Source organism: Nerophis lumbriciformis, linkage group LG15 (genome assembly GCF_033978685.3).
Source record: "Nerophis lumbriciformis linkage group LG15, RoL_Nlum_v2.1, whole genome shotgun sequence".
NCBI lineage: Eukaryota > Metazoa > Chordata > Actinopteri > Syngnathiformes > Syngnathidae > Nerophis > Nerophis lumbriciformis.
This window is the reverse complement of record NC_084562.2, coordinates 3,831,522-3,853,318: the sequence shown is the minus strand read 5'-3', so window position 1 is coordinate 3,853,318 and position 21,797 is coordinate 3,831,522. Positions and strand designations below refer to the sequence as shown.

The 21,797-nt window shown below is 39.4% G+C and overlaps 1 protein-coding gene across 1 annotated transcript; it reads right to left on the bottom strand.

Moving 5' to 3' along the window:
- Positions 1 to 1,614: 1,614 nt before the first annotated feature.
- Positions 1,615 to 21,208, bottom strand: LOC133616224 (wee1-like protein kinase 1-B). Its single transcript, XM_061975392.1, has 10 exons — positions 20,713 to 21,208; positions 11,894 to 12,093; positions 11,567 to 11,633; positions 11,321 to 11,490; positions 7,183 to 7,442; positions 7,034 to 7,105; positions 6,884 to 6,969; positions 6,638 to 6,808; positions 3,115 to 3,202; positions 1,615 to 2,233 (listed from the first exon to the last, which is right to left on the bottom strand). Exons 1-10 carry the CDS (start codon positions 21,061 to 21,063, stop codon positions 2,211 to 2,213), a joined length of 1,488 nt encoding a protein of 495 aa, XP_061831376.1. The 5' UTR covers positions 21,064 to 21,208; the 3' UTR covers positions 1,615 to 2,210.
- Between the last annotated feature and the right edge of the window lie 589 nt (positions 21,209 to 21,797).

The window sequence follows — 21,797 nt, the reverse complement described above, 5'->3', positions numbered from 1 at the left end:
AAGTTCTTACTTATATCTGTCAGTAAACTCGCCATAAAAGCGCTAAAACATACCGGTATAGTGAGTTTACATTGTTCACCCAAGGGACTTTTGTTATTAGAGTTCCAGGTCGGACGGTTTTTCACGGGACACATGTACGCTGTTGTTGTTTCCGGATGAGGAGATGCTGCGCCGTTATTGATTTAAGTAAAGTCTGAATGTCATTAAAACAGTTAGCTCCATCTTTTGACACTTCTTCCACTTCCATCCTTGCACGCTACACCGCTACAACAAAGATGACGGAGAGAAGACGCTGCCGAAGGTGAGCCATGTAAATAAGACTGCCCACAAAACTGTGCATCTGGAAGCGACTGTCAGAAAGCGACTTGAAGATTATCTGTAAAACATAATCTATGCAACATTTTGACCCAAGAACCACCATTACATGTTATGTAGACCACAAGAAACGGTTTTCAATTTAGAAAATAATTATAATAATATGACTCCTTTAATGCGGCCTTTAATCCGGTACGCCTAATATATGAAAAAAGATCAAACATAGACCATTCATCGGCAGTGCGCTTTATAATCCGGTGCGCCCTATGGTCTGGAAAATACGGTAATTGGTCTCATCATCAGAACTTTGGTAGCACAATGGCTCACGCATCTGCTTTTTACTCTATAAGATGTGGGTTCGATTCTTGGTAACTTCAGTTCTCAAATGTGTTCATCACTATAAACATTACATTTGTTAAACAAAAGCATTCTGTATGTATTCTTTTTTTTTAAACCAGCAACCACAAATCAATAGCTGGAAAATGGAGAGGTTTTGTAAAAAAAAAAAAGAATCGCCCATAAAACCAAAAATTTTAATTAACTAAATCTCCTCTGTTCTGTACATCATTGTCCAAGTTACATTATATTGTCATCTTCCTCCTTATGTCATTTCCTGAAGGTGACAGAAAAACATTATACAACCTGGCCTATCATATGATTCTACCATGTTGGCACAATACAAACACACAATTTATATATATATATATATATATATATACATCGTATTTTTCGGACTATAAGTCGCAGTTTTTTTCATAGTTTGGCCGGGCTCCAGTACGACTTATATATGTTTTTTTCCTTTTTTATTATGCATTTTCGGCAGGTGCGACTTATACTCCGGTGCGACTTATACTCCGAAAAATACGGTATGTATAATGTCTACGTGCTATCGTCATGTAATCAAGCTAGCGTCGTTAGCTTTAACTGACAATCTAACCTGTTTGCAAGTGTTTGTGATCGTATTATTAACTTACAATGGCATTCTGTTTGTATTGTTTCAGTTTCGTAAATCGTGGAGTTTTTGAGTCTGTTTAGCTGACTGGAGAGTTAGCTTCTGCAACTAGTGAGTCCATGACAATGACTTCTATTGTTTGATCAGTCGTTTCACTGTCATGTTACAGACACTGTTTGGAAACAATTAAGGTATGTAAATGAACATTTACAAAATCTTTCTTTGAAAATAACTCATTTTATGATCTAAAATCAGCCAGAACCCTTAAAAAGCACCATCCATACCTTCATCGTGATTGACAAATATGTAAGGCCACAGGTTCAATGCACAAACTCTTTATTGCTCATTTTGTCTTTCTCTATCATACAGTTCAACCCTGACCAACTTTTTGACTATTCTGCAAACCTCAAACAACATTGACGTTGGGGAAACAAAGGAAACATCTCAGAGTAAAAAAAAAGCATGGCGCAGTATCCATTAATCAAAATAATTGGTTTCTTTGCAAATGTGAGCAACAAAAAGCACTGCAAAAATAGACTACAAAAATAAAACTTGTACTTTTCTTTGCAAATGCAAACAACAAAAATATTTAGAAATATAATGAATGTTATTTTTTTCAATTATGCCTTTCTGGAGCACATACAAAACAGTAACCAACAAAAAGTACTGCAAAAATAGACGAAAAAAACAAACTGTGGTAAATCGGTAAATTTGACTTACAATAAATAAATTCATAAAATAACCTCACATTATAGACATGTACAAAATAACACTGCGTATAAATAAAAATGATTACACAGTATCACTTTTAAACTCAATTTGAAATAATTAAAATCCATTTACCAGTAAACCAGATTGATGCAGCGGCTCATATTCTCAATGCGTCCACAGGTTATGGTGGCGCAGCTCTGCGTGCTGCTGCTGTCCTCGGCAGGGATTTTATTCAGCTCAGCCTTCTGAAGCTCGCTGACAAAAAAGAAAGGAGCAGAGTTCATCAGTGGGCACATGAGTCTAGCGCAGAAGGTCCTTCAAAGTACTCATGAAAACCAAGTGATATTTTGAACAGTTTGGACTCAGAAGATAAGCTGTAAAACCATCATATGACATACATACTGGTGTTTTAAAAGCTAATTATATACCCCTTAATGTAATGGACATCTGAAAATAGGCAAGCAAGATCATTTCCTTGCATGAGCAAAAACCTAAGCTTACTTCTGCAAAAGAGCATTCTTGAACTTGAGGGTGTCAAGCTCGACCCAGAGCTGGTCGGCGCTGTAATGGCAAAATTAATATTACAGTAATCTCTTGTCTAAAACCACAATTTGAGTCAAAGAGTTTGTGTGTGCGGCTTTGTCTGTTTTTTGTCCTAAGACACTTTTATGGCCTATGCATTTCTGGAGCCCATTTGGGATGTCTCCAAACCCACAACTGAATAGGACAAAAACTGCTAAGATGTGGTTAATCACTAAATGATGTTGTATTTGTCTTTTCAGTCAAATGTTATCCTCCACAATAGGTTTCTTTAATTTTTTTGGTTGATGTTAACGGCCTTGCCCAATGTTTAACCAAAACATTCTTGTTTTCGCTAGTATAACAAATTAGATAAGATGTGTTTTGCTCATTCCTCATTTCCCCTCCCAGGATGGGACATTTTTCCCGACCCCTCCCTTCTTCTTGAAATCATATAAGATTTGAAGTTTTTTGTCTCTCTTTCTTCCTCTTCTCATTTCTGCAGCAGCGAAAACCCTTTCATCTTGGTAATCTGATGTTATTTGAGTACTCAAATATTTAATAAGACCTGAGTTTTTCTGGCCATTTATATAGATTAGGAAAAAATTCCAAAATACCTCTCATTTCGGCAGCCATCAGGAGCATCGGGTGACAAGTGAGGTCACAGCTGGAAGGTCGTCTGGCCGGGTTAGGGTTGATCATAAGCTGCGACATGAAACATACACTTGGTCACAGTGAGAACATCACAAATGGAATATGATAAGAAGTTGGCATTCTACAAGAAAGTGTAATCATTTTATGAGAAAATATTGCAACATGACAAGAACTACGTAAAATTCCAGACAATAAGACGCTACTTTGCACCCTGTGGCTTATAAAATGGTGAGGCTAATGTATGGATTTTCCTTCGCCAACAGCTATAATTCAACAAATAGTTATCAACAGACACTTATAGTACCAGTTGAGTGGAAAAACAACCAGTCACGTGATCGTGTGATGTTGCGTGAGGAACCACAGAGCCCTTCCCCCCAAACAACAATGCTAATCAAGCACACTTTGTGATAGCCAACAATGATTACTTTGGAAAAAATTAAGATACAGGACCATATATTTTTGAGCCCGAACACAAATAGGATGACTAATAAGTTTTAGAAGCTGAGTGATGGATGCAGTTTCATTGTACAATTAGCGTACGCAGCATTGCTAGGCGCTAAACATACAAACTAATCATATTAAACCAAAATTAAACAACAACTTTCTGTAATATTTCTGCTCTCGCTGGGATGGCGACCGACGGGACGATCACATAATTCTGTTTGAATGAAGAATCAATCATATTCCTCACGAAGGGTTAAACAAAAGTTACTGCAGGAAGCGTGTTTTTTGCCTTCCCGCAGGGATGTACAGGTCGACCAGCCGCTCGTACCATGGCCACATTTGTCTACTATCAGGTGAGAGATGCATGATTTTTAATATAGAATTACTTTTAGCAAGTTTGAAACGAAGCAGAAGCAGCCGCTGGCTTATAGTGTTTCAACAATAGCTGTGTAAACTAGCATTAGCTCACTGATGTCAATGCACGGCTAAAATAATCTGTATGCGTTTGCGCTTGTAGTAACAATATCACTCATATTTGGTTAATTTGCAAGTCATGACATGTAAATAGAGTATTGTTAGCACTTTGAAGAGAGTATAATGAGCGCAACAGAGGGCCCTTGATCTGTTGACTAAATTGTTAAGCTTTTTATTTACAGTATCGAATGCCTCAAAAAAGCCAAGCATACATGTTCTTGTCTTACATAGAAATTGTGAATGATAAACACCACATTTCTGTCAAATGTTTGCGTTTTTCCCTTATGACTGATCTGATGACATGCTCAGAGTGCAGAAGCGTTACTATCATGACGTCAACCTCTGAAAATTTTAGGAGCTGAATATTCAATATGGCTGCCCGAATTGTTGTATTTTCACATACTTAGCGGATTGTAAATACAATTGGATATGTTTTAATGGATACAATGAACCACAAATAAGCATATAAAATCAACTTGTTTTTCCACTATACTGGTACTTTTAAAGGTGTGTTATTGTGCCCTCTTTTGGATGAGTTCTCTCACTGCAGGTGCTGCGAGGAGAACATTGACAGTCTCTCCTGTTTCGTGCTTTTAAGTATCGTTCTGTCTCTTCGTTGTCCTTGCGTTTCCACACGTATGGATTCTTCGTTCATCACTCCAAGCAATGTTTGCAAGTTTTACAATATAACTAAAACAATTCATACATATTAAGCCGTCCAATGTGTGATGTCTGTAGGATTGTTTTCATGTATATTTGTACGTTTTTCGTAATGTAATCGAGCTGGCGTCGTTAGTATTAGCCAATATGCTAACATCTTTACAAGTGTCTGTGTTAGCATTATTAACTTACAATGGCATCGCCCCCCGCGACACCGAAGGGAATAAGCGGTAGAAAATGGATGGATGGATGGCATTGTTTGTTTTGCACCAGTTCGTAAATTCACCAAAACGTCACCGTGGACTTATGGAGTCTGTTTAGCTGATTGAAGAGCTTGCTTCCGCACCTCGTCGTGTTACAGACATAGTTTGGAAACAATTAAAGTATGTCAATTAGGGCTGCAACTAACGATTCATTTGATAATCGATTAATCTGTCGATTATTACTTTGATTAATCGATTAATAATCGGATAAAAGAGACAAACTACATTTCTATCCTATTCAGTATTTTATTGAAAAAAAAACAGCATACTGGCACCATACTTATTTTGATTATTGTTTCTCAGCTGTTTGTAAATGTTGCAGTTTCTAAATAAAGGTTTATTAAAAAAAAAATATATATATATATATATATATATATATACATACATATATATATAAAAAATAATAATAAAATAAAAACAACGAATCGATGACTAAATTAATTGGCAACTATTTTTATGATCGATTTTAATCGATTTAATCGATTAGTTGTTGCAGCCCTAATGTCAATAAACATTTACAAAATCTTAATGTGTAAATAATCCTTTCACAACGTCTATATCTCTGGCTTGTAGTCCAGTGTGGCTAATATAGGGGGGGATTTTTTTTTTTTGAGCAAACGGTGCAATTTTATGACAAAAAAAAAATCTATTACAAAAAAACCTGAATTGTCAATAAGTTATTGAAATTTCACAAAATGAAAGGCATAACATTTTGGCATTATAATAGTCATTTAGCAATAAAAGTTAGCAATTTACAAGGAATCCAATTCTAGTTTTACAAGAATAAATTCTTAATCTTTTGAAAAGAGTGGGACTATTACAAGAAAAAGTAGCAATTGTACTAGATTAAATCCTAATTACCTTAATAAGATATACTTTAGGATCTTAATCCTAATCTTATGTTAAAAATCATGAAAGCTGTTTACACAAAATCTGAGCAGTTTTATGTTTTGTATTTTGTTCTTATTGTACCCAAAAAGAAGCCAGTCGTGATTCTCGTAAAAATCCAGTCAGCATGACTTTTTCAATGGGCTTGACATCTTAACCGCACATGCTAACCGGCTAACAAGCTAAGATGGTTGGTGCTGTCACGCCAAATTTCTTCCTCCTACAACCCCCCCCCCCCATTTACTTCCGGGGTCATTTCCTCTTACGTCATTGACAGCGATCGATAGAATCCAAATCTCCTGAAAATGGTGGTGTCACTGAATGACATTTGTCTTTATCTTTCCCAGGGGACTTATGTCAAACACCAGCAGGCTTCGAAAATTTCAGGCGGAGTGTTAGGGCCGCTGCTGGGAACTTCTGTCAAAACGAATCAAAAATCGTTTAATTCTCCGTCAAATGTGCAGTCAGGAATATCCTCAAGTTAATTTGTCCGATTAATACAGACGTTTTGTTAACGCTATATTATAGAAAATATATATATTTTTTTTAAAACAAGTATCCTTCCAGCGACGGGCAGTCAAAGCCGAAGTGTTATCGATCGCTGTCAATGACGTAAGAGGAGATGACGTAAGTAAGAGGAAATGACGTAAGAGGAAATGACCCCGGAAGTAAATGGAGGGGGGAGGTTTTTGTAGGGGGAAGAAGTTTGGCGTGACAGTGCCCACACACCAATAGGCCAAAGGTCATAAAAATTTACCTGAAGCAGGCTGACAAACTCTGGCGAGAGCATTTGGGGGATGGTGGGCAGTTTGCCATGGCGGATTTCATGCCACATATCTCCATTGGTGGGAAGAGGCTTTGCCCCTGAGGCGCTGATGACAGTGAGAGCGAGGGAAAAGATGTCTGCCTTGGCCAGGTCAGTGTAATCCTGAGGGAGAAAACATATAGTGAGTATGTGAAGTGCACGTCGGAGAGAGGACATGTTTACAAAAAGACAGCAAACATTTTGGAGAATTTCGTTGGCCAAATATCGACTGTCGCCTTCCTCCGCCGGAGGGCTGTTGGTCCGTGTCACATGACCCAGATCCCCTGTAAGATGAAATATGTAATAGTCAAGTGTTTGTAATAAAGTGGTAAAAAGAAACATACAAACCTATCTTGTAGATCACGCTGGTGTTTGGGTTGTCGTAGCACCTGACAGACTGGCAACAGAGGAAGATGTTGCCTGGGCAACCAAAACAACATTGTTAGTTTTACAATGACACACTTGCTGTCAAACTACTTTCACAGTAAGAGCCTCACTTGGCTTGATGTCCATGTGCACCAGTGACATGGAGTGGATATACTTAAGGCCGTTGGCGACCTGCAGCAAGAGGTCCTTGAGTTCGACCTCTGTCAGGCTAGAGATATGTTGGGCAATGGCGTCGGACAGCGTGCCGCCATCGCAGTACTCATTCTGGATGAGCATGTGGTCGTCCTCAGTCCAAGCAGAGTAGTAGCGCACCACGTGGGAGTTGTGGCCCAGCACGGCGTGGGCATACACCTCACGCAGGGCGTCCTGCCTGTGGAGGAAGTACATTACATAAATGATTCGCTGGAAAAGAAACACCGCTAGGTGGTTTTAAAGTTACATTTTTATATAACCTGACTATGTTTACTTGCACTAACTATGATTACTTTTTCAACATTTTGTTATGTAAAAACTTTATTCCAAAATGGAATAAATTCCTTTTTTGTCGATAAAATAAATTCTACAGACAATACCCAATTAAGACAAAGTGAAAAGGTTTTTAATTCACAAATGTATCAAAAATAGAAAAAATCATATGCACATAAGTATTCACAGCATTTGCTCAATACTTTGTTGATGCACTTTAGGCAGCAATTACAGCCTTTTTGTATACGATGCCACAAGCTTGGCACACCTATCATTGGGCAATTTCGACCATTCCTCGTTGCAGCACCTCTCAAGCTCCATTAGGATGGAGGTGAAGTGTTGGTTTTCTGTAACCCCTGAAAGCTAGGGGCAGGCTACTGTATAAACATATTTTGTTATAAGTTACAACAATTATTCAGTCACCCACCTCTTCTAGAGTCTTAGATAGCATTGTAGGGACTATCTTTTCAAACGGGCTACATGAATAATTTCCCCAAGTCAGTTTTGCCGACGTACATCTATCTTCTTCTTCTTCAACTTCTTCCTGGCCCGATCATTAGTTTTTTTTTAAATTTAAGCCTATGTTCAGTTCTCTGAGACACTTTGAAGTCAGGCTCACAATCGCTCTGCCGTTTGCTCCAAACACGAGAGAAGCACCCCCGACTGACTTGTGATTGGTCAGACCGTGCCAAGCTCAAGTAAAGCTCAAGCAGCACATGAGTACTTTCAATATGATTTGACACGTCTGCGGCATATTTTAAGTTGATTGCGATGTAAAAAAGAAATGTGCTTGAATTTATGCGTGCGAACACTTTAATACATCTGAATTTTTACTTGTGTATGCCGTTTTCTGGATTGGTCGTAAGTCCATGTCGCTCTTTTTACTCGGCTTTGTATTCATATTTTTTCCTCCTAATGTTTGTTTCCTTGCTGAGCTTCTCACTAGCGAGTTGTGACTAGCGGGGCTCTGTCACTGTTGGAAGCTCGCAGCCCATAGTAAGGTTGGCGCCATGTGGAAAGAGGCAGGGCTTAATTAGAGCAACTTCCTGTCCAAAAACAAAGATTGTTGAGGAATGACAAAAGGACTCAATCCATTTATTGCTGCTATTGAACGAATGCTCACAGGTGCTGAGAGCGATGCACAGAGTGAAACCTCTTGCACCCTGTTTGAAAGCGAAAGACCAAGTAAACAACCACACGGACATGGCAATTTATCGATGACAGTTCATTTGAACTTATTGTTCGATTAATTGATTATCGACCCATTTACTAAATAATTACTCTTACAATGATGGATACATTATATGTAAAATCAGAGCACACTTACAAGGAGAATATTGTTTTAATCGCCTGTGGGTGTCATAAGAAGAACACAGGACAAAATTAACTGGTAATTTAATTGCTTCATGTTCTGTTGTTAAATAAGGTTTAAAACATGAGTTAATGTTGCACATTGGCGTACTGTAATTTCCGGATAGCGCATACCCACATATAAGTCGCACCTACTTAATTTGGGGGAAAATTCTATTTCATACATATGTAGGCCGCAAGTTCAATACTTACTGCCCAGAAAAGATTTTACTGTTTTTTTTTAATATGTTAACCTGAGCACTTTATATGGACCTGATGTTTTATTTTAGCACATAAAACATGCAATTTCTGTTCAAAAAACAATAAATGACTTTATAAAGTCACAGTTATATATCTTTCTCTACATAATGGTGTAGGAACATTCAGTGTTTTGAGTAACAAGCAAAAATATAAAACAAAAAAACTTTCAGACGCGTGTCTTTAAACTGACAATATAAACATCTAGTGTAAGAACTGGAAACAACGTTTAGTTTAGTGTCTTTCAACTTCTTGAGAATTGGTGTACTCTGTAGGGGCCTTTTTTTTTATTGGTTTGGAGAATGCTGATTCTCCAGAGCATAACAGACAATACAACTTTTTAAAAAGTAAATAAAAGTAATGTTTGGATTTGCTGGCTTCTTTGTTGCATCAATTTCATTTTCCGGGTGATGGTTCATCAACTGGTTTGTCCTAATACTCGTATTCCCCTACTTCTGATTTAAACTTCACAGGAGGTTTTCGATGGTTTTCCACTCTGTTTATCCGCACTGCGCAGGAGATCATGGGAAATGTGGTTAAATTCTTGGCCTGCCCCCGTCCATTGTGCCAGAAAACAACTACACTGACAGGAGTACACCACATTCTCGTTTGATACCGTCACATGCCCCTGCAGTATCATGATCATTTTGAAACTTCAATACAGTTGCATCCCTATAAATAATTAATCACACTTTTTTTTTAATCGCTTGGTAGCACTATATAAAAGTACAGACTACGGTTGTATGGCATACTGGTACTAGTATAGTATCGCAGTACTAATGAATCAAAAACGGTACTATACTCTATTTGAAAAGTACCGGTTTTGTCTTATCTGTGTTGGCCCTGCGATGATGTGGCTACTTGTCCAGGGTGTACCGCGCATACCGCCCAAATCAGAATCAGAATCAGCTTTATTGTCATTACGCAGGGTAACGAGATTACGCTCTATCAAGCCCCGCGACCCCGAAAGGGACAAGCGGTAGAAATGGATGGATGGTTGGGTTCCCCAATATTTTTTTAACGGGCATGACGGCGCGCCTTCACGACATTGCTGGGTTTACGAGCAGAGGAGTGTGTTCGGCAGCGCACAATCACGGAGCACTTACAAGCAGACAGGGTGTGTAGACAGAAAGGGAAGAATGGATGCATTTTGGCCTAAAAACTGACAATAAAGGTGAAGTTATAACACTGTAACGCCCTCAGGAAGAGGTGCTTTAAGACATGGCTATAGCTCGCTAGCAGCAAACATCCATCCGCAGTCGGCAGGGTTTTAGCTACTTTTAAAATCACTAATCCTGGCCTCCATGGCGACGAATAAAGTGAGTTTCTTACAAGTATCATCCCTGCATGCTTCACTACACACCGTAGGAGGATACAACAGCTCACCGGCGTCACCGCTAACAAAAGCTAGCGTGCCTGAATGTAAACAAATGCCATGGGTGGATCTACATCTGACATCCACTATAATGATACCAAGTACAGGAGCGTATCTAGTCGATACTACTATGATTACATCTATATTTTATATTGTCACAAAATCATTTTTCCTTTTTTTAAAAATCATATAATGTTTATAAACTCAGTAAATATGTCCCTGGACAAATGAGGACTTTTAATATGACCAATGTATGATCCTGTAACTACTTGGTATCGGATCGATACCTAAATTTGTGGTATCATCCAAAACTAATGTAAAGTATTCAAACAGTGATTATTACATTTTACCAGAAGTGTAGATAGAACATGTTGAAATGGAAAATAACCAGATATTAACAGTAAATGAACAAGTTGATTAATAATCTATTTTTACAGCTTGTCCTTTATAATTTTGACAAAATAATAGAATGAGAAATGATAATATGTTACTGCATACGTCAGCAGACAAATTAGGAGCTTACTTACTATTAAAAGACAAATTGTCTAGTATTTTCACTATTTTATTTAAGGCCAAAATTGTTCTTCGATTGTAATAAGAAATATGTTTAATGTACCGGTACCGCAAGATTTTTTGTTAAAATAAAGCCAATAATGCCATTTTTTTGTGGCCCCCTTTATTTAGAAAAGTATCGAAATACATTTTGGTACCGATTCCGATACCACAATATTGGTATCGGGACAACCCTAGTACAGACCCATAGATGTAACATATATAATTCAAAGTGTTAGCAGACTTACTCTTCCACTCCTCCGGCTAGAGGCTTCTTGGAGCGCTTGATGGCATAAATGCAGCCGTCCAGTCTGTTTACGCACTTGAACACGGCACCAAACTGACCGCAACCAATCTTCTCCAGCTCCAAGAACTCAGAGTCGTAGCGAGAAGTTATCGTGTTACTAATACTAATCCTCTGTGGGAAAGAGAAAGTGTTACATTGATCTCACTGAGCGTTAAGACAATGCCCAATGACAGATTAAAAACGTTACCTTGGATGGTGGTTGGATTTCCTCGTCTCCCTCAGCGTCACCTGTCTCTATATCTTCACCACTTGAGCTGTGAGTAGGACAATAGTCAAGTGTGTAATTATCTGTCTGTCCAGCAAGGGGCAGCAAGTTGAGGTGTTGATTTGAAAGCAAACTGCGTAATGGTAATAGGTAATAGGTTTTAGGTGCTGCCTAATTAACAGGTTTAATGTTGCTGAAGTTACTAACTTCTTCACATGTAACAAGGAAGAGGAAGATTACTGACTATTGTGTAGCAACTAAAGGGGATCCATTTTACACAGATAAACAAGTGTTAAAGAGATGACGTACATATTGCAGTGCATTCGCTTCCTGTTGAGCTGCTGCGTGGCTGACTTGACGAGCATGGAGTCAGGGGTGAAGGGGTTAAAGTTGACCAGGGGTGTGGACTGTCTTCTGGTGAAGCTGTCTCTGCTGGACATTGCTGCAGGCTCCACATCCTTGAAGAGGGACCTCACGCTGCGTGAGCCCCTTGCGCTGGACCCAAAGCTCTGTGCAAACATACAATAGAGGTTTAGTGCGACACAAATATCAAAGAACAACCTACATACATCAGTGTTTCACACACATTCATTTATTTGTGGCGGCCCGCCACGAAATAATTATGTCCGCCACAAATGGATTTTTCGGCTTTTGACTCGCTCGACCGCTCATAAAAGCAATGGGACTGTCTGTGAATGTTGCTTGTAGTTACACCTCCGGTGCAGTAGGTGGCGGTAGCCTACTATGCATTGTAACTCCGCCAATAGCACTTAATTCACCTGGTGGGCCAGAAGAAGAAGAAGAAGAAGAAGAGGGACGGACGGACGGGATCAAAATACTCGCCGGCTACTTTTCATAATGATGGCGCTTCCTACGTTTCTACCTCAAACGTCCAAAAGCTGCTGAAAGCCTTGATCCAGGATGCCATGGGGAAAAAAACTTAAATGGTGCCTTTTGGCGATAGTTAGCAGCTTGGTGGCTCATAGCCGGCTAGCTAACGCTTGCTAGCGTGGTAGCATTGCTTCATTTTTACAGGTGTTATAGGTAGATAGGTTATAGCTGCATCGCTCGCGGCTCGTCATATATTTAACGTTAATCCGCGATTTCACCGAGCGTTTCACTGACGGTTTCGCCTGACGCTGCTTCATTAACACCGCCGCTGTTTGACTCGGTCACCTGTTTTCATACCGACGAGCTAACGTGTCCAGGTTATAACCCTGTTGTCAATAAACACACGTAGACTGAAGCTAAATTGTCCACTGTCCACCGCAGCATGTGAATGCAATGAAAATAATAACATCTGAGCCAACCAGCTGTTAAAATGTTGTCCAGGTTAATGTTTTGGCCATTAAAGGCCTTTCATTTCAAGATTTCAACTGTGATCGGGCTTTAAACAGGTGGCTGACCTGTTCAGATGGGTGTAACTGCTACTGGTCAAATAATGTGAAATAGCATTTAATTTTACATGTATGCAATGCCATTTAAATGTAATTATAGATAATAATAATAATAATAAATACTGTGTAGTGTTGTAAATAGTCAACGGGAAGGATTCTAGTAAGATATAAGCCATGAGCACTACACAGCCAGAAAAAAACCTAGGCAGGACAAGTAAAAATATTGGGGCAAGTAGATTTGAGAAATCGGGCAAGTAGAAAAAAACCTTAACGTTGAACCCTGCATGTGTTGAGCTGCTGCCGCTTAAGGTTAGACGGTACTGTACATAGAGCGGTTCTGCTCGTTAGTAATAAATTCTAATGTTGGATGTTCACTCCTTCACACAGATGAGTATAGAAAAATATTTTCAACGGCCGAAAAGGGCTCGACTTGGAGAGGAGGTAGGCCTACAGTTCGGACCACAGGTGCGACCCGTTCAGCAGCAGCAGCAGGAGGAGGAGGAGGAGGAGGGTTAACTGACTGTGGCAGGACACCTCTGCCTCTGTTTCACTTCATGTTGCTGGTAAATAATATGGTTGTAGTAGTAGGCTAAAGTTAAATTATTTAGTATTCACTAATTAAAGGGGCAGAGCTTTAAGAGACATTTTAGCTTTTATATTTTATGAGATATATTTTTTGTAAGAACCACAATTAATAAATATATTTCAGTGAATCACTAATTGTTCAAATCTGTATATAAATATGTACATAAAATGTTGTAATTATATTCCAACTCTGCGTTCTTCTTGGTCATCGCCGCTGCCGCCAACCCCCCCCCACAACCCCCCCGCCCGCCGACCAGACCACCACAAATAGATGCCTGTCCTGTGGGAAACACTGTACATGTTCACTTAAAAAAACTTTACCAAGCTTGGGTGGTTTATCCGGCTGCCAGTTATAGGTGCAAAATACAAAAAGGCACTTTCTGATGCAGAGGGCGGATATTGTTCTGTACAGCGGTTTTAAGGGTTTATGTAACTGTATACGTGGACATCAGTGGGGTGTGTTGGTACAATATTTGCACATGGATTGTAGTGAGTCGATTTGGACCAAAAAGTCCAGGGACGAATGTTTGTACCAGTCCACCTTTGCCTAGAAAAGGGATAAGGGATGGAACAACGGTTCTTATTCATAACCGGTTCCCAGTGTATTAATTCATTTGAATTGTTTGTCATTTTGTCAACCGATTCTGTTACCGGTTCTTCCGGGTGAGTTTGACATCATCACGCAACGTGCGTAGTGACGTCAGCCAGCGTCAGAGAGCAACATGGCGGCACAGGGCAGAATACACAATCCAAACTTAGCCGACATTTTACAAGAAAAGGATTGCAACAGCGCTATTTGTAATAATTCCAAGGAGGCTATTTCATCAAGAGGACGACATGCGAGCAAAATGCCAAAACATTTGAAAACACAGCACGCAATGAATGTTGTGTTTTTGAACTGCGCCGATCTCATCCTAAGCAGCAGCAGTTATCTGTCGTAAATACTACAGGTACTAACAACAGCTTAATGTTAGCACTATTACTTGGAAAATTTAAATGAATGCCTTCTCATTTAGATGAACGTGAGGAGACATATTCTGACTGGTTTGGAGGCGGGCAGTAATAGCTCTAGATCACGTCTACCGCAAGCTTTCACTGTGGCAGGAAAAAGTACAATGACTCAAGCCAGTAACGACGACTGTCACCAAGCAGTGATTAAGTTTGTGGTCAAAAGTTTACAACAATTTGCCACATCGATGCTCCATTTTTCGGTAGGTGTATGTTGAATTGTATATAGTAAGAGAAAAGTTGCATGTCTTTCCTCAAACATTTTCACTCATATTATACAGGTAGAACTCTAAAAATGAGAATATTGTGTAAAAGTTCATTTATGTATAATTTATATTTTATTTTATTTATATTTTAGGGACGGCGTGGCGCAGTGGAAGAATGGCCGTGCGCGACCCGAGGGTCCCTGGTTCAATCCCCACCTAGTACCAACCTCGTCATGTCCGTTGTGTCCTGAGCAAGACCCTTCACCCTTGCTCCTGATGGGTGCTGGTTAGCGCCTTGCATGGCAGCTCCCTCCATCAGTGTGTGAATGTGTGTGTGAATGGGTAAATGTGGAAGTAGTGTCAAAGCGCTTTGAGTACCTTGAAGGTAGAAAAGCGCTATACAAGTACAACCCATTTATCATTATGTCAACAATTCAACTCCAAATGGGAAACTAATAAGTTATATAAACTCATTACATGCAAAGTGAGGTATGCCAAGTCTTAACTATTATTTTGAAAATCATGGCTGACAGTTTTTAAAAAACACATAATTTCTGAGATTTTCAATTCAAGGTTTTCATAATCTGTAAACCATAACCATCAAAATTATATCAAAAGAAGGCTTGAAATATCTTGTGCTGCATGTCATGAGCCTATGTCATCACATTAGTTCCACCTTGTAAATCTAAACAAACCTTTACCAGGTATATTTTCTCGGCAGATAACAATTCTTAAAAGTTTTAAACATGTTACGAAATGTTACATTCTTGTGTAATTTCCATATATGTTTTCTTTTGTTAAATTCTACAGAATTGTTCTATTTATTTATTTATTTTCAAAATAGTTTTTCTATGCTATGTGCCTTTAAAGACATCACTGGTGGCTTTGTAAGGTCATGTTAGCTCTCAACTAAACAATATTGATGGTAATCCACTTTTGTATCTTTTTATTTAAATAAGAATCGACAAGAGAACTGATGAAGAAACGAATCGCTAAGCAGAATCGAAAGTGAAATCGGAACCAAAAAAATGTATCAATTCCCATCCTTAAAAGGGATGGATGGCATTTTATATTAATGGAGAATACAGCATCCGTTTTAAGATACATCTACTGGACAGGTGACAACCTCAAAGCCCGGGGGCCGAATCGGGCAGGCCGCTTCATTTTAGGTGGCCCACGAAAGCCTGTAAGCAATGTCAATAAAATACTTCATCTTTTCTAACTAAAAGTATTTGTTGTTTTCAATTTGACAGAAAAACATGTACCATACTAGAGGGCAAATCTATGCCAATTTTGACCAAAGTAAGTGTTTTAAATGTAAAACAAAATCACATGACCGCTTTAAATGATCATACATTCCAAACATTTTCAATACAATAAAAATAAGTACATTTCTGCTGGACTTGAGGTTATCTGTCAAATCATACACTGTATAAAATATTTTTGGAACACATAGATAGATAGATAGATAGAAAGTACTTTATTGATTCCTTCAGGAGAGTTCCCTCAGGAAAATTAAACATGTCTACGTTGCTATAATTTTACTTTTAAAACCAGTGGTACTGTTTTTTCCATTCACAATGTTGTAAAAACACAGGTTTTCTGGACAAGTGCAGCTATCAGTTGTTGAATTACCATAACATATACAGCTCTTTTTACACTGTATGTAAAACTATACTGGAATGCATATGCAATAATATCATGAAACACATTTTACATTTATAATCACAGTAGCAAGTGGCCCTCTATGAAATTGAGTTCGACACCGTATTCCGTTGTCCGTTACGAGGTCAGTCTTTGAACCGTTAAGGCACGACTGAACTGTACTTACAAGGAAAAGTGGTTCACAGAGATGTTATTTGCGGACACATCAGACGCCCATCAATCCGTTTTCTACCGCTTGTCCCTTTCAGGGTTGCGGTGAGTGCTGGAGCTTATCTCAGCTACATTCGGGCAGTAAGCGGGGTACACCCTGGACAAGTCGCCACCTCATCACAGGGCCAACACAGATAGACAGACAATATTTACACTCACATTCACACACTAGGGCCAATTTAGTGTTCCCAATCAACCTATCCCCAGCTGCAAGTCTTCGGAGGTGGGTGGAAGCCGGAGTAACCGGAGGGAATCCACGCAGTCACGGGGAGAACATGCGAAATCCACACAGGATTGAACCCAGGACCTTCTTATTGTGAGGCACACTCAATAACTCCTTTTTCCACCGTGCTACCCACAATCAAAGTGGAGGTACGTAAATTAGATCCGCCCACTAAGGGGCAAATCTATGCCAAATTTTGACCAAAGTAAGTGTTTTAAATGTAAAAGAAAATCACATGACCGCTTTAAATTATCATACATTCCAAACATTTTCAATACAATAAAAATAAGTACATTTCTGCTGGACTTGAGGTTATCCATCAAATTATACACTGTAAAAAATATTTTTGGAACACATAGATAGATAGATAGTACTTTATTGATTCCTTAAGGAGAGTTCCCTCAGGAAAATTAAACATGTCTATGTTGCTATAATTTTACTTTTAAAACCAGTGGTACTGTTTTTTCCATTCACAATGTTGTAAAAACACAGGTTTTCTGGTCAAGTGCAGCTATCAGTTGTTGTATTACCATAACATATACAGCTCTTTTTACACTGTATGTAAAAATATAGTGAAATGCATATGCAATAATATCATGAAACACATTTTACATTTATATTCACTGTAACAAGTGGCCCTCTATGAAATTGAGTTCGACACCGTATTCCGTTGTCCGTTACGAGCTCAATCTTTGAACCGTTAAGGCACGACTGAACTGTACTTACAGAGAAAAGTGGTTAACAGAGATGTTATTTGCGGACACATCAGACGCTCATCCATCCATTCTCTACCGCTTGTCCCTTTCGGGGTCGCGGTGTGTGCTGGAGCTTATCTCAGCTGCATTCGGGCGGTAAGCAGGGTACACCCTGGACAAGTCGCCACCTCATCACAGGGCCAACACAGATAGACAGACAATATTTACACTCATATTCACACATTAGGGCCAATTTAGTGTTCCCAATCAACCTATCCCCAGCTGCATGTCTTCGGAGGTGGGTGGAAGCCGGAGTAACCGGAGGGAATCCACGCAGTCACGGGGAGAACATTCGAAATCCACACAGGATTGAACCCAGGACCTTCTTATTGTGAGGCACACTCAATAACCCCTTTTTTTCCACCGTGCTACTACCCACAATCAAAGTGGAGGTACGTAAATTAGATCCGCCCACTAAAGGGCAAATCTATGCCAAATTTTGACCAAAGTAAGTGTTTTAAATGTAAAAGAAAATCACATGACCGCTTTAAATTATCATACATTCCAAACATTTTCAATACAATAAAAATAAGTACATTTCTGCTGGACTTGAGGTTATCCATCAAATTATACACTGTAAAAAATATTTTTGGAACACATAGATAGATAGATAGTACTTTATTGATTCCTTAAGGAGAGTTCCCTCAGGAAAATGAAACATGTCTATGTTGCTATAATTTTACTTTTAAAACCAGTGGTACTGTTTTTTCCATTCACAATGTTGTAAAAACACAGGTTTTCTGGTCAAGTGCAGCTATCAGTTGTTGTATTACCATAACATATACAGCTCTTTTTACACTGTATGTAAAAATATAGTGAAATGCATATGCAATAATATCATGAAACACATTTTACATTTATATTCACTGTAACAAGTGGCCCTCTATGAAATTGAGTTCGACACCGTATTCCGTTGTCCGTTACGAGCTCAATCTTTGAACCGTTAAGGCACGACTGAACTGTACTTACAGAGAAAAGTGGTTCACAGAGATGTTATTTGCGGACACATCAGACGCTCATCCATCAATTTTCTACTGCTTGTCCCTTTCGGGGTCGCGGTGGGTGCTGGAGCTTATCTCAGCTGCATTCGGGCGGTAAGCAGGGTACACCCTGGACAAGTCGCCACCTCATCACAGGGCCAACACAGATAGACAGACAATATTTACACTCACATTCACACATTAGGGCCAATTTAGTGTTCCCAATCAACCTATCCCCAGCTGCATGTCTTCGGAGGTGGGAGGAAGCCGGAATAACCGGAGGGAATCCACGCAGTCACGGGGAGAACATGCAAAATCCACACAGGATTGAACCCAGGACCTTCTTATTGTGAGGCACACTCAATAACCCCTTTTTTCCACCATGCTACTACCCACAATCAAAGTGGAGGTACGTAAATTAGATCCGCCCACTAAAGGGCAAATCTATGCCAAATTTTGACCAAAGTAAATGTTTTAAATGTAAAAGAAAACTACATGACCGCTTCAAATGATCATACATTCCAAACATTTTCAATACAATAAAAATAAGTACATTTCTGCTGGACTTGAGGTTATCCATCAAATTATACACTGTCAAAAATATTTTTGGAACACATAGATAGATAGATAGATAGTACTTTATTGATTCCTTCAGGAGAGTTCCCTCAGTAAAATTAAACATGTCTATGTTGCTAGAATTTTAGTTTTAAAAACAGTGGTACTGTTTTTTCCATTCACAATGTTGTAAAAACACAGGTTTTTTGGTCAAGGGCAGCTATCAGTTGTTGTTTTAACATAACATATACAGCTCTTTTTACACTGTATGTAAAAATATAGTGAAATGCATATGCAATAATATCATGAAACACATTTTACATTTAAATATAATGCAACAAGTGGCCCTCTATTGAAATTGAGTTCGACACTGTATTTCGTTGTCCGTTACGAGCTCAGTCTTTGAACCGTTAAGGCACGACTGAACTGTACTTACAGAGAAAAGTGGTTCACAGAGATGTTATTTGCGGACACATCAGACGCCCATCCATCCATTTTCTACCGCTTGTCCCTTTTGGGGTCGCGGTGGGTGCTGGAGCTTATCTCAGCTGCATTCGGGCAGTAAGCGGGGTACACCCTGGACAAGTCGCCACCTCATCACAGGGCCAACACAGATAGACAGACAATATTTACACTCATATTCACACATTAGGGCCAATTTAGTGTTCCCAATCAACCTATCCCCAGCTGCATGTCTTCGGAGGTGGGTGGAAGCCGGAGTAACCGGAGGGAATCCACGCAGTCACGGGGAGAACATTCGAAATCCACACAGGATTGAACCCAGGACCTTCTTATTGTGAGGCACACTCAATAACCCCTTTTTTTCCACCGTGCTACTACCCACAATCAAAGTGGAGGTACGTAAATTAGATCCGCCCACTAAAGGGCAAATCTATGCCAAATTTTGACCAAAGTAAGTGTTTTAAATGTAAAAGAAATTCACATGACCGCTTTAAATTATCATACATTCCAAACATTTTCAATACAATAAAAATAAGTAAATTTCTGCTGGACTTGAGGTTATCCATCAAATTATACACTGTAAAAAATATTTTTGGAACACGTAGATAGATAGATAGTACTTTATTGATTCCTTCAGGAGAGTTCCCTCAGGAAAATTAAACATGTCTATGTTGCTAGAATTTTACTTATAAAAACAGTGGTACTGTTTTTTCCATTCACAAAGTTGTAAAAACACAGGTTTTCTGGTCAAGTGCAGCTATCAGTTGTTGTTTTACCATAACATATACAGCTCTTTTTACACTGTATGTAAAAATATAGTGAAATGCATATGCAATAATATCATGAAACACATTTTACATTTAAATATAATGCAACAAGTGGCCCTCTATTGAAATTGAGTTCGACACTGTATTTCGTTGTCCGTTACGAGCTCAGTCTTTGAACCGTTAAGGCATGACTGAACTGTACTTACAAAGAAAACAGAGATGTTATTTGCGCGTTCTTCAAAACCTTTTTAACAGACCACGTTAATAAACCAGTGCTGGAATGGAAAAGTGGGTTGTTAGACAGCGACAACTGACCTTTTTCTGTGTTTTGCGTGCAGGTTTGTCGGGGCAGGTGGGGATCGGAGAGGTGACTTTTCTCGGCGTGGTGGCGCAGACCGCCAAGAGAGCCGAGGTCTCGCCGGAGAAATGGGACGGGCTCCCGAAGCCCTCCTCTTCCCAAAGCTTCGCCGATTCGTCCAAGCTGGCGCGCATTAGACTGCTGACATTAGGATAGTTTTCAAAAGAGTCTTGCTCTTTGAAACCAGACTCGTTGGTGTCGTCGATGGGCTCATCTTCTCCATCGCTGGTTGTAAAAATCAGCTTCTGGCAGACCTTGATAGCTTTGGGCGAGGGAGAATGTGTCCAATGTTGGCTGTAGCTCGACATGCTAGCTCACGTTTAAAATGTCGTCACAAACAAAAACACCACCAGTATTGCTTTTTCCAAACAAACTAGTTAATTTTACCACATTAGCGAAGGTATTCGATCCGAAAAAGCGAGTGCCGCGAAGCGTCTGAGCGGAGCTAGCAGTTTCCTCAAACTGAGAAGTATTTTAAATTGGTCCCGAGTGACCCCACGCGACCAAAGTGACCAACTCCATCCCTGATTGGTTGATTTGAAAGCAAGCACTTCAAATAGTCGGCATGTGATTGGCTCAAAATACATCACCTCAAATTAAGCCCACCGGCTAGATCGGTGTTTTTCAACCTTTTTTGAGCCAAGGCACATGTTTTGCGTTGAAAAAATCCTGAGGCACACCACCAGCAGAAATCATTAAAAAACAAAACTCAGTTGACAGTAAAAAGTCATTGTTGCTATTGTTGGATTTGACTTCAAACCATAACCAAACATGTCACATGCATGACTTGTCAGATCACGCCCTGACTAATTTAGATTTTTTTTAATGTTTTCCTGTGTGTAGTGTTTTAGTTCTTGTCTTGCGCTCCTATTTTGGTGGCTTTTTTCCTCTTTTTTGGTATTTTCCTGTAGCAGTTTCATGTCTTCCTTTGAGCGAATATTTCCCATTTTTTAGCCATACTTGCCAACCTTGAGACCTCCGATTTCGGGACGGAGGTGGGGTGGGGGTGGGGGGCGTGGTTGGGGGCGTAGTTAAGAGGGCA

Coding starts and splice junctions, on each gene's coding strand:
- LOC133616224 (XM_061975392.1), bottom strand. CDS start 21,063: ATGTCGAGCTACAGCCAACATTGGACACATTCTCCCTCGCCCAAAGCT. Junction 6,809..6,883: donor CCAACGAAATTCTCCAAAAT/GTTTGCTGTCTT, acceptor TTTCTCCCTCAG/GATTACACTGACCTGGCCAA. Junction 3,203..6,637: donor AGTTTGTCAGCCTGCTTCAG/GTAAATTTTTAT, acceptor TTCATGTCGCAG/CTTATGATCAACCCTAACCC.